Source organism: Rhamphochromis longiceps, linkage group LG13, assembly GCF_057381845.1.
Source record: "Rhamphochromis longiceps isolate RC_006_pf linkage group LG13, R_longiceps_female_GT1.1, whole genome shotgun sequence".
Lineage (NCBI taxonomy): Eukaryota > Metazoa > Chordata > Actinopteri > Cichliformes > Cichlidae > Rhamphochromis > Rhamphochromis longiceps.
In genome coordinates, this window is record NC_140569.1 from 1,560,080 (window position 1) to 1,570,900 (window position 10,821).

Here is a 10,821-nt window from a genome sequence, read left to right on the forward strand (position 1 = left end):
TAGGACAGACAAGCGCCTGTTTTCATGCGTTGTCGTTAGCAACAACGACGGTAACAGCATCGCGTGTCCGCTTGTTTCTGTTCCACATAAACCTTTCACAATAAAGCTCAAGATCCTGTTGAGACTTTTCAAAATAAACTGAATCACGTGAAAGAGCAGATTATTTACAGATGAGAATTAAAAAAAAAAAAAAGAGACGCCAGGTGCTAAAAAATAAAGCTTAGACTCAAACGTTAGCACAGGCTTTTCCCCGCAACACGCCGTGTAATAAATACTCACAAAGAAAATGGCGGCCGTTACAACTTATGTCTAAAAATGTATCGTTTCATGCATCGGTTAAAACACTCGACTCAGCTACATGACGCGAAGCTGGAAACACTTCACGCAAGTCGAGCTGCCCGAGATTCACAGAAAATGTTACATTTTTGTGATTTATATCGTTGTCAGGACGACAGATGTCTTACATCGGATATGAGATTTTGGTCATATGGCACAGCCCTACTCCGTCCTGTTTAAAGAAACATCGAACACAAAGTCAAACCGCTGCGCTGGGCTCAGTGTCACAGCCAGTTTGAACACAGATACACCTGGAAACTACGGGTACCTTACAGTGATGTCACAGACACAGTGATGATGTCAGAAAACTTTATTACTGTAGAGAATCACAGCAGGAAAAAAAGTGATGACACCACAGCTATATGTGATAACGCCCGCCCCCTCACACGAGAGCTGCAATGGAAAGCACCAATCGCTGACCAGAGTCACGTGACCAGCCTGCACAGCTTCTTCCAACAAAGCACTCTGGGAAACCGAGTCCCTGTTATGCCAACAAACCACGTTACAGGATGGAAGCCTGCAGGCCAGACAGGAAGTGAGTCTCTGTGATGTCAGCAGGTTTTAGAAAAACAAAAATGTGGTTAAAGGAAGTGACATCAGTCGTATTATAAAATAAAGTCTAATTTATGTTTAAAATACACCCCACGCACTCTTCCATATAGTCCCGCCCCCTCATCTCTTCCACAATAAACGAAACACTCGCAGCTCTAAATGCTGATTATTGATTTGTGACTGATCGGTTATTGATTAGAAGCTGAAACGTCTCACCACACCCTCTGTAGCCATATGAACTTTCACCTGATGAAACTGCTGAGGCCCCTTTCAGAGTCCTACATCCTGCTTCCTGCCACGTTAATCAAAGGGCGGGGCCAGCTACATCTGAAAGGGGCTTTAGGCTGTTGCTGACTGGCGATCAATGGTGGGTAGCGGCACTACATGATGATGTCACAGAAAGGAGAAAAAGGCGTCAGCGACGACGGTTAGACAGATGAGATCGTGTGCGCTGATCAGCGATAAAGTGACTTCAGAGAAGAAGAAGCATCATCGTCGTCATCATCATCACATCTGCAGGAGACACAGGTGAGACAGGCAGACCCAGACAGACCCACATACACACCACGTCACACGGTGCAGGTGACTCACCTGTACGGGAGATCTGTGCAGCCACTTCTCTTTGTCTCCGCCCACCTTCATGCAAGAGAACAGGTCACACATGGTGGGCAGCGCCACAGCGAGGCGTTCCTAAAGAGGAAACAAGAAGCAGTCAGGAAGCCGGAAGCGAGCAGCAACCAAACCACGTGTGTGTTCAGCTCCAGCTGTGCTCACCTGAGCTTGACTCCTCTTCCTCAGCAGCCACTTGTCCTCTTCCTCCTCCTCCTGGGGCGGCACTGCGGAATCGGGCGCTGGGCTCTTCCGTGGAAATAGCCACAGGTCCGTCTCCAGGGGGCTCTGGAAGAGAGACGAGGAGGAACCGTTCTCCTCCCGGCTCGCCTTCTCCTCCTCAGCTGCCACCCAGCCGGAGAGCGAGGAGGTGAAAGCCTGCAGAGGAGAGCTGGAGGGAGTGGAGCCGGTGCTGGGGTGGAGCCACGCCTCCAGGATGACCTGAACCTGTCAATCAGTTGATCAATTAATCAATCACCTAATTCTTACTGAAGTGTCACAGCAGAGCTGACTGATCGGCTCTTACCTTCTGTTCCTGCTCTCGGTGGAAGGGTGTGGCCGTGGCGCTCTTGGCAGTGGGCGGGGTGTTCTTGGGGACGCCATTCTTGTCGCGGTCCTCCTGCTGCAGCAGCCAGCGGCTCAGCGCATCCTTGCCGCAGTTCTCCTCGCAGACGCAGGCCGAGTAGGCGGAGCAGAGCTCGTTGGCGCGGCAGGTCTGCAGCGTCGGCGGCGTCTTCTGCAACCACACCTCCAGAGACGCTGGCATCGACACGGGGACGGGAGAAGTGGGCGAGGTGGTGCCTGAGGTAGGCGTGGTCTTCAGGCACTTGAGCTTGCCGAGGTTTTCAATCTCCACTGCGCTGATGGTCTGACAGCACGACGAGCAGTCGCCGATTGAACGGCTCACTGGCGACAGCCAATCATCGGTTGACCAGCTTTCCTCAAACGGCTTAAAGACACGCTGCCAACGTTCGGCGTCCGACATGGTCTCCATGGCAGCAGTAGGCGGGGTAACAAGCCAGTCGTTCAGCTCCTCCTCAGCTGCGGCGGACAGCTCCATTTCGTCGATCTTCTCGATGGAGAAGGAGGAGCTACAGCTGCTGACGCTTCTCTCCCGGTTGGGGGAGGGGTCTTGAATAAGCCACGCCTCCAAGTCCCTGAGCTGACCCCAGGCTTTCATGAAGTTCATGGAAGCCATCACGGGACAGGAAGTCTGTTACAGAAACAGGAAGTAAAGCAGGTGAGAGGCACGGCCTGAGGTCAGAGCCTGTTCTCAGGTAACACACCTTAGCACTCACCTTACTCTCCTTCTGTGACAGCAGCCAATCCTGCGGGTCTGTGCTAGACTGATAGCCAATGGGAGCGAAGCTGTTGGCGGGTTGAGATTCTAGCAGCCAATCGCTCAGAGAGGAGGGCTCAGCCATCTGCTGAGAGGGAGACGCAATCAGCATCACCTTGCTTTCATCACTATCGCCATCACCACCAGGACGCAACTTACCTGCTTCTTCGCTGTGATTGGACAACTCTGCACCTGAGGTCTCAGGTGGGTGGAGCTCTGAGAGGATATACCCTCCACAAGCTGTAAACAGGAAGGAGAGAGAACACACCTGAAAGATCCACTAACACAGTGTGTGTTACCTGTGTGTGTGTGTGTGTGTGTGTTACCTGTGTGTGTGTTACCTGTGTGTGTGTGTGTTACCTGTGTGTGTGTGTGTGTGTGTGTTACCTGTGTGTGTGTGTGTGTGTTACCTGTGTGTGTGTGTGTGTGTTACCTGTGTGTGTGTGTGTGTGTTACCTGTGTGTGTGTGTGTGTGTTACCTGTGTGTGTGTGTGTGTGTGTGTGTTACCTGGGCGTTGATGCTGCCAAATGAGGTGATGGCCTGCTTCAGAGAGCGAGAGTCGGCATGGAAACTCAACTCAGGTGTTTCCTCTGGAGTGAGACTCAGAGAGGACAACCTGCACACACAGGAGAAGACAACAAGATCACATGACTGCACCGCACCTGACACACATGCCTACAGGTGAGAGTCTACAGGTAAAACCAGCTCAGTATGTCAGTAATCTGATTACATCAGCTTTTAGCACAGATGTAATCACATTAGACAGTGAAATCCTGACTGCATGCCTTAACTGAGGGTGTGCAGACTGGGACAGCTACGCCAACAGGTGAGAGCACCAGCAAGGAGAACAGACCGCTCAGGTGTGAACGCGCCCACAAATCTGTGTGTGTGCATGTGTTTGTGCGTGTGCGCACGTACTTCTCCATGCAGCTGGTCAGCTGGTTGTTCAGGTCGTTGCTGCTGGAGCTCTGCAGCTGGTAGGCGATCACGTCAAACTGACCTCGGAGCTGCAGCACAGACACAGCACAGGTAAGCAGACAGGTAAACAAACAGTCAACACAGGTAAACAGGCCCCGCCCCCAGTTACCCGGTGCAGCTGGTGCAGCTGCTGTTGCAGAGTTTCCGTCTTCACTTGTTCGAGCAGCTCAATCTGACCCAGCAGCCACACCTCCCTGCAGCGCAGCGCCTCCTGCTGGCGGCTCACGCAGCTCTGCAACTCCGAGCGCACCTGAGGGGACGCACAGGTGAGACGTGTTAAGCAACACCTAAACGTGAAATGTTCAGTAACCAAACAGATTCTTCCAGAGAAAAACAAAAGAAATTTCACAGCTACTGCGTGACTGACAGGCTGGAGTTTGAAATCCGCTTCGTAACCACGTCTCTTAACAGGTGCCGTCTTTGGTCCTTATACACACATAGTACGGTAACATTACGCTCAAGCAGAGTACGTATCACTCCGCGAGGCTCCTCGCAGCCGTAATGCTCCAACAATCCATCAGGCAGTGCGGCTCCGTAGCTTAGCAAAGTCGTACTCAAACATTTTTGACAGATTGCTGAGCGCCGTGCAGCACAGAAAATCGGTTTGCGGTCAGTAAGCACAACCAGAATTCATACATAAGGCACACTGTCGATTTTTGAGAAAATTAAAGGATTTTAGGCGTCAACGCATTAGCCCGGTTAGCTCGTTAACGCCGTCCAGCCTCCACGCACAGGGCGATCCGCGGTAACAGATTTGCTCCGTTAATGCAGTTATGGCGTTAACGTCACGCTGACAGCACTAAAATAATCTCCAAATGTTTTCTTTTTACCGAGCAGCTGCCGTGTCCGTCCTGCCGTTGCCTGCAGGTGAAGCGATGGGGGAGTTGTGTTCAGTGAAGGAGACGCGAGGCCGAGTAGAGACAAAAGTGGACGAAAGAGGCAAACTTGCGGCTCCACAAGTATAGTCATATCGTAACATAGACTATATCGATATAAACGATATTGTGATATCTCGTATAAAAATATATCGATACATTTAAAAACTCGATATATTGCCCAGTCCTAACGTGAAGCCTCGCAGCGCTGCGGACAGTCATGTGATCACAGAGCGTAAACAAAGCTTTTTGTTAGTAAAGTTTTTTCACACGGACACGCGAGCTCCCCCTTCCTGTGGAGGTGGATCAGCTGACAGGTTAAAGTAAAACAGCCTGTCCTGTTGTTTCTGCTCAGTTTAAATAAAGTTTATCTCACAGAAAAAAACAAAACATCACGGAGCTGAGATCAATCCAACCCCGATAATGAAGCTGTGAGTCCCTAACCAACGAGCATGGACGCACACCTGAGCCGGAGCCTGAAGTTTTACCTGGAGATAAAGTATGAAGTCCAGCACGTCGCACTTCACTGCTCTCACCTCCTCTGAGCTCCTCTCACCTCCTCTGCAGGCTTTATAACCCGCCTCGCCCTGACCCTCCTCTTCCTCTCCCTCACCTGTGGCTCAGCTGCAGACAAAGGCAGGATTTCAGGTGGTTTCAGCCTTGCCGAGTCAGCAGTGATGAAGATGATGATGGCTAACTGCGATTGGTTGGTCTCAACAGGTAAATCCTCAGGTGTTTAAAGCTCAAGTGATTCACGGTTTGATATGAAAAACAGGGGGCGTGGCACAGAGCCAGCTGAGTGGTCGCAGCAGTTTAGCAGGACAAGTGTTTCACCGTAAAATGATCTGGGTGTCAATAAAGTTTCAAGCAGCTCCGTTTGGTGGCAGGTAACTAACGCACTGATCAGGACAGCAGGTAGAAAACGTGTGAGCTGATCCAGGTTTCAGCAAGGAGCTTCCTGTGAATCAGCTGACCTGCACTTCCTCCCATCTGCAGCGCAGCAGGAAAACATTTTACAAACTCACGTGAGCTTATCAGCAGTTCAGTTATTGATCACTGATCAATTGTTCTAATCCAACACAGACTTGCTGGGCACAAACTTTATTGATCGACTGAACAGGAATCGTTTGGTTCAGTCTGCCAACGCATTTCCTGTGTCGTGGCATGTCGAACACATTTGTGCCGTTACCATCTGATCTGCTGAAAGGGCCTCTTCCTGTTCTTGCTTTAAAATAAATACCTTGGCTTGACTGCGCTGGTCATGTGACACTGGGGTTATCACGCCTTAAAGCACTTCCTGTTCAGAGAGAGGAGGCACTCACCTCTCTGGCATTCTCCCTCAGCTGCTGCTCCGCCTTCATCACGGCACCGATGGCATCCTCCAGCTGATCCTGGGCCTGTTGGCACTGCTTCAGGCCACTCGCCGCCAGCACCTCCAGCGACATCCTGGACAGAAAACAGGAAGTGGAGACAGCACGGTGATTTCACTGAAATTGACGACTGACTTTAAAGTGTGCTCAGGATTAGAGCAGGGCGATATGACCAAAAATATTTATCACGACATACATTTGAAAATTTGTGATAACGATATAACTGAGGATATAATCGACACGAGACAAAATACTTCACAACTCCTCAACTTTATTAGTGCAAAACAAACATCAATGTATTTCCACTGAAACAAGCAGCTGTTTTTTATGTGCATTAAAGTTATATAAACATTTAACAGTTCGTAGCTCAGCAAAGTCGTACTGAAACATCTGACAGATTTTTGAGCGCCGTGCACATAAAATCGTCTCGAGGTCAGTAAACACAACCAGAGTTCATACATAAGGCGCACGGGATTATAAGGGGCTCTGTCGACTGTCAGAAAAATCAAAGGATTGATTTTAAGTGCGCCGTATTTTCCAAACAACACGGTAATAACGACGGCCCGCTAGCATGCGCTACCAAAAATAGTGCTTTGTTGTGTATCTGACGGAGGAAAGCCAAACCAGTTCCACACCAGTGAAGCTGCAGCATTTTACAAACCAGTTCAGGTTCATGGTTTCATTCAACGATCCGCTCTCGCTCTTCTCATTCTCTGTCGCCACCGTGCTTTTTCCGCCATGTGCGTTTTACCCAAATTTCATTTTCTTGTCGTTGCCCAACATTACACCGGTATTACCGTGAATGGTATGATATGGCCCAGCCCTTCTCAGGATTACACGCTTTAGGACCTCGCTTTATTTCTACACCATCATCTTCCTCGCCTGTGACCTCAGGGGGTAATAATAGCCGCCGCGGTCACACAGCGAGCTCTGCGGCTCCTCTGAGTCACTCACACAACAACAGTAAAGCTTTCCATAGAAGCTCCTCCTGTTCAATCAGCTGTTTGTGGACGCTGCAGCATTGTGTTCCGTGATTGGTCAGAGGGTCGCGGCTCGCCACAAACCAATTAGATTAACCCATCACTAGCGCGCGCGCACACACACACACACACACACACACACACGGAAGTAATGAAAGACACTAAAGCAGTGGTCTCCAACCCCCGGGCTGGTCCGTGAGTCGTTTGGTTTTTATCGTTAACTCGGTGTCCCTGGGTCTTTTCCCGTGTGTTATGATCTTTTTTTGGTAGCGGTACTGGCTTTATTTTGTTGTATGTATCCACGACACCTTAAAGGCTAGTCCGTGAAAATATTGTCAGATATAAATCGGTCCATGGCGCAAAAAAGGTACTAAAGTACTTTAAATAGCCCTATGAAGTACTTTACAGGAATACTCTGTTTGGCATTATTAGTACAAAGTACATGCATTCCTGAGCATGTGCAGAAACCCTCCACAGTGAACTGTTAATCAGCTGTTAGAGGGGGTGGGGTCTCAGGGTGCAGCAGTGTCTTAGTATCAGCTGTAAACAGACGCTTGTCTGCAGCTGATAACCCTCACTGTGTGACCTTTGACCCCAGCTCAACGCTCACCCACTTCCTGTGTGATAATCAGCTGATCAGCAGAACACAGGCTAACAGCTGGTACTGATCATTTCTCATCAGCGTTAACTTTTCCTTCACAACACGTCTGAACTTCATATGGAAACTTACTGACACAACTTATTAAAAGCTGAAGGAAACACGCCGGATCAAAACCTGTGTGTGTAATAATGTGTAACACCTGTGGGCTTAGCTGACTGACATTATGATATAGAACCTGTTACATCCAGACTTTATTTATGACCTGGCAGGTGAACTAAAGAACTATGAACGAGACCGACTAGTTCCTGATATTTACCATCAATAACGACTGATGGTTGAGGAAGCGAGCTCTATTTTTAGAGCAGTGCTGGAATTTATTTCTTTGTCTGCAGAAAAAATAAATCCCCTGAGGAAGTTTCTCTCTCTCTCTCTCTCTCACACACACACACGCTCTCATTTCTTCTACTGTAAATCAACCGCATGCCTGAACCTGCAGGTACTGACTTGATTGATCAGTTAATGCAGTCAGAACACTGACAGTCTGTCACCAGTGAAATGAAAATGACTGCATTATAGGGATTGATTTTGTGGTGTCAGCGCTCCTGCAGGCTGTAAATACAACACCAGCTCTCCGTGCACTCTACCAGCACCAACAGGGCCTCCTGCTGCTTTCAGCAGCTCCTTTAGGAATAAGAAAAACAACTAAAATGTCAACATGGGAAGCTTTTCTTCGTCACCTGTCACATAAATGAAACTGACACGCAGTTAAAGGGCGCCTCGAGGAACCAACTCATAAGAAAATACACAATTTCTCCGTCAATTACGAATGCAGCACAAGTCCGTCTCTTTCGGTTCCTGTTTTATAACCACCGCCTCATACAGAGTGGAATACAGTCGGTAAACCGCGGGGTTTTACCTGATGCTGACTCAGTGTCGGTAAAACTGCAGGGGTAAAGCTCCGTTTCAGCCGCAGGCAGTCTCGCTCAGAGCCGGCGTTTCTGGTGTTTTCCTCCACAGCTCACGGGAGGAGGAGCCACAGCCCTCCATTACTGCCTGCCGGCCGGCACGTACGCATTAAGCTACAGAGCGGGGGCTTGGAGGCTAAGCCAATGGAGGAACAGTTCTACGAGGGGCGTGGTTTAGAGAGAACCCAGTCTTACCACTGGGTAACCACTAGCCGAGGGGCTGGCGAGGGGCCCCCGCTCCGGGTCCAGAGCAGGGAGGGGCCGGCCGGGGGCACCGAGGCGGATCCGCTGAACACATTCCAAAGGCCGAGATAAAGCGACGATGGGGTCGCTGAGTGCAGCTGATATCCGTAACATATTAACCACCGGCAGCGTGACACAGCGCAGCCAAAGTCCGCAGAATATTGTGTGCCGCGCAATAATCTGCACAGCTGACACAACAGCCGCACACACTCTTCCCTCTGTTGCACCTTCTTTGGTTAAATTAAGTACTTCCAGGGTGACTTTAGGACGACGTTTTGTAACAACTGGTAAGCATCAGCGTGTTTGGGTTAAGCCGAATTACAGAGTGGATCCCAGAAATACATATTATGTAAAAACGAATTTCATACAAAGTAAAACAAGCGAACGGAGCAGCATTTTAACACATTAAATTAAAAAGGATGACCTCTGACCCCTCAGTTTATTTTTAACATTTCGGAACGAGGTTACAGTGTTCCGGCTAACGCGGCTAGCGTCTGTGGCGCCTTTAACCTTCGACAGAAATTATACCGAACCGCGGCAACAACACAGTTTAATCAGAGTCACACAATCAACCAGCTTCTCTCGGGCTGAGACTCTAACTGCGTGTTTTAAAGGATCACCGAGGAGCTAACGGCTAACAGCTCCTCGGGGAGCCGCTCCGCGTGTCGCTGCACTCACCTGGAACCTTTACCGTGGACTCTCCCTTTCGATATCATTAATGATCCGCTCGGTTCGGCAACACGACAGCCAGAACAACGGTCCGGAAAATGAAGCCAACGTCACCACCGCGTCAAGGAACAAGAACCACAGAGGGCGGAGAAGTGTCGCGAGAAATGGCAAACTATCGTGCAGCGTGAGGCTGCCCCCTGCTGGTGAGACTAGGACACAGCCGGTAACTGTAGCCCTCTGACATTATAGTCCAAAGGTACTGAACTAACATCGGAAAAGGTCCACTTTGAGAAAATGCTTTGAAGCGCAGGTCTTTTGTATGTCCCTCCATCTGCAGTCATGTCACGACTTTGCAATACTGAATCTCGATTAGCCACAGATCCTGACAAAGCCGTTCATACAGAGATCAGATCTTAAAGTTAGAGCAAGCTAGTTATGTGGCTAAACTCAGCTCTGAGGGGATTGACGATGGCAAAGACGTCTGGTACATTTCTCATCACGTGATAAGTCACAACAATAAAGATCGCATAGTCTTTGATTTCTCTTTCACATTTCAAGGCCAATGTCTAAATAAGTACCCGTTACCGGGGCCGATCCTTGGGCCAACACTTCTTGGTGTTCTGTTGTGTTTTAGGCAGCGTTCAGCAGACTTATCCCCGCACTTAGCTACTCAGTCACAGACTTGATTCTTTCTGCTGCCTGTACACCACTAATATAACATTTGAGCATATGTAACAGGGTCATAAATCACATATTGTTATAATTACACAAAATGTGTTCTAAACCCCCAAACTACTCCTTTTATACCTGACTTTTAGGACCTCCAAGCCTGTAGTTATGTTCATTATCAGTTAGAGCCCCTCCTCATTCTTTTCTTCTTCTTCTTTGGTGCAATCCTATAAATACAATGTACCCCTTTTGCCTCTCCCCTTTTCTATAATTCCCCTGTGGGAGAGGTGGGTGTCATTTCTTTCCCAACACTGTAAAACACACATATAACGCTGAAGATATCTATCTATTCGGAACCATGATAACAGGGTTCATGCTGATCGGAGTTGGCTTAGCCCTGGTTTATCGGAGAAATAAGAGAGCGGAACCGGCTGTTCAAACCCCCCCAAGGCTGCCCGCTGGAATCGAAATGGAACGAGGCGCAACCTCTCACAACGAACGTAATATGGTCAACACCTTGGAGACGCTTGCAGCTGCTGTGAAGGCTCAAAACAACACCATTGAGCGTATGAGGGGAAACATCAGAGAGGGGCCTGCTCAAAATGAGACCCTTGAGCGACAGTTGGAAAACATC

General features: G+C 49.1%; 1 protein-coding gene across 3 annotated transcripts; it reads right to left on the bottom strand.

Annotated features, from left to right (window-relative positions):
* Positions 1–631: 631 nt before the first annotated feature.
* ncoa4 (nuclear receptor coactivator 4) lies at positions 632–9,687 on the bottom strand. Of its 3 annotated transcripts, none has more exons than XM_085427338.1 (11): positions 9,528–9,687; positions 6,013–6,136; positions 3,925–4,065; positions 3,756–3,844; positions 3,345–3,453; positions 2,996–3,076; positions 2,796–2,921; positions 2,024–2,710; positions 1,663–1,944; positions 1,480–1,578; positions 632–1,401 (listed from the first exon to the last, which is right to left on the bottom strand). In XM_085427338.1, exons 1-11 carry the CDS (start codon positions 9,563–9,565, stop codon positions 1,396–1,398), a joined length of 1,782 nt encoding a protein of 593 aa, XP_085283464.1. In that variant the 5' UTR covers positions 9,566–9,687; the 3' UTR covers positions 632–1,395. The 3 variants fall into 3 exon arrangements, with proteins under 3 accessions (XP_085283464.1, XP_085283463.1, XP_085283465.1); XM_085427337.1 differs by having other exon boundaries at positions 2,796–2,924; XM_085427339.1 differs by lacking the exon at positions 9,528–9,687 and adding an exon at positions 8,558–8,713 and having other exon boundaries at positions 2,796–2,924.
* Positions 9,688–10,821: the final 1,134 nt, after the last annotated feature.

Excerpts from the sequence above, each read along its gene's own strand:
- ncoa4 (XM_085427337.1), bottom strand. The coding sequence starts at position 9,565 with ATGATATCGAAAGGGAGAGTCCACGGTAAAGGTTCCAG. Across the intron at positions 6,137-9,527 it reads GTCCACGGTAAAGGTTCCAG|GATGTCGCTGGAGGTGCTGG; the intron begins GTGAGTGCAGCG and ends TTTTCTGTCCAG. Across the intron at positions 3,845-3,924 it reads AGCTGCACCAGCTGCACCGG|CTCCGAGGTCAGTTTGACGT; the intron begins GTAACTGGGGGC and ends TCTGTGCTGCAG.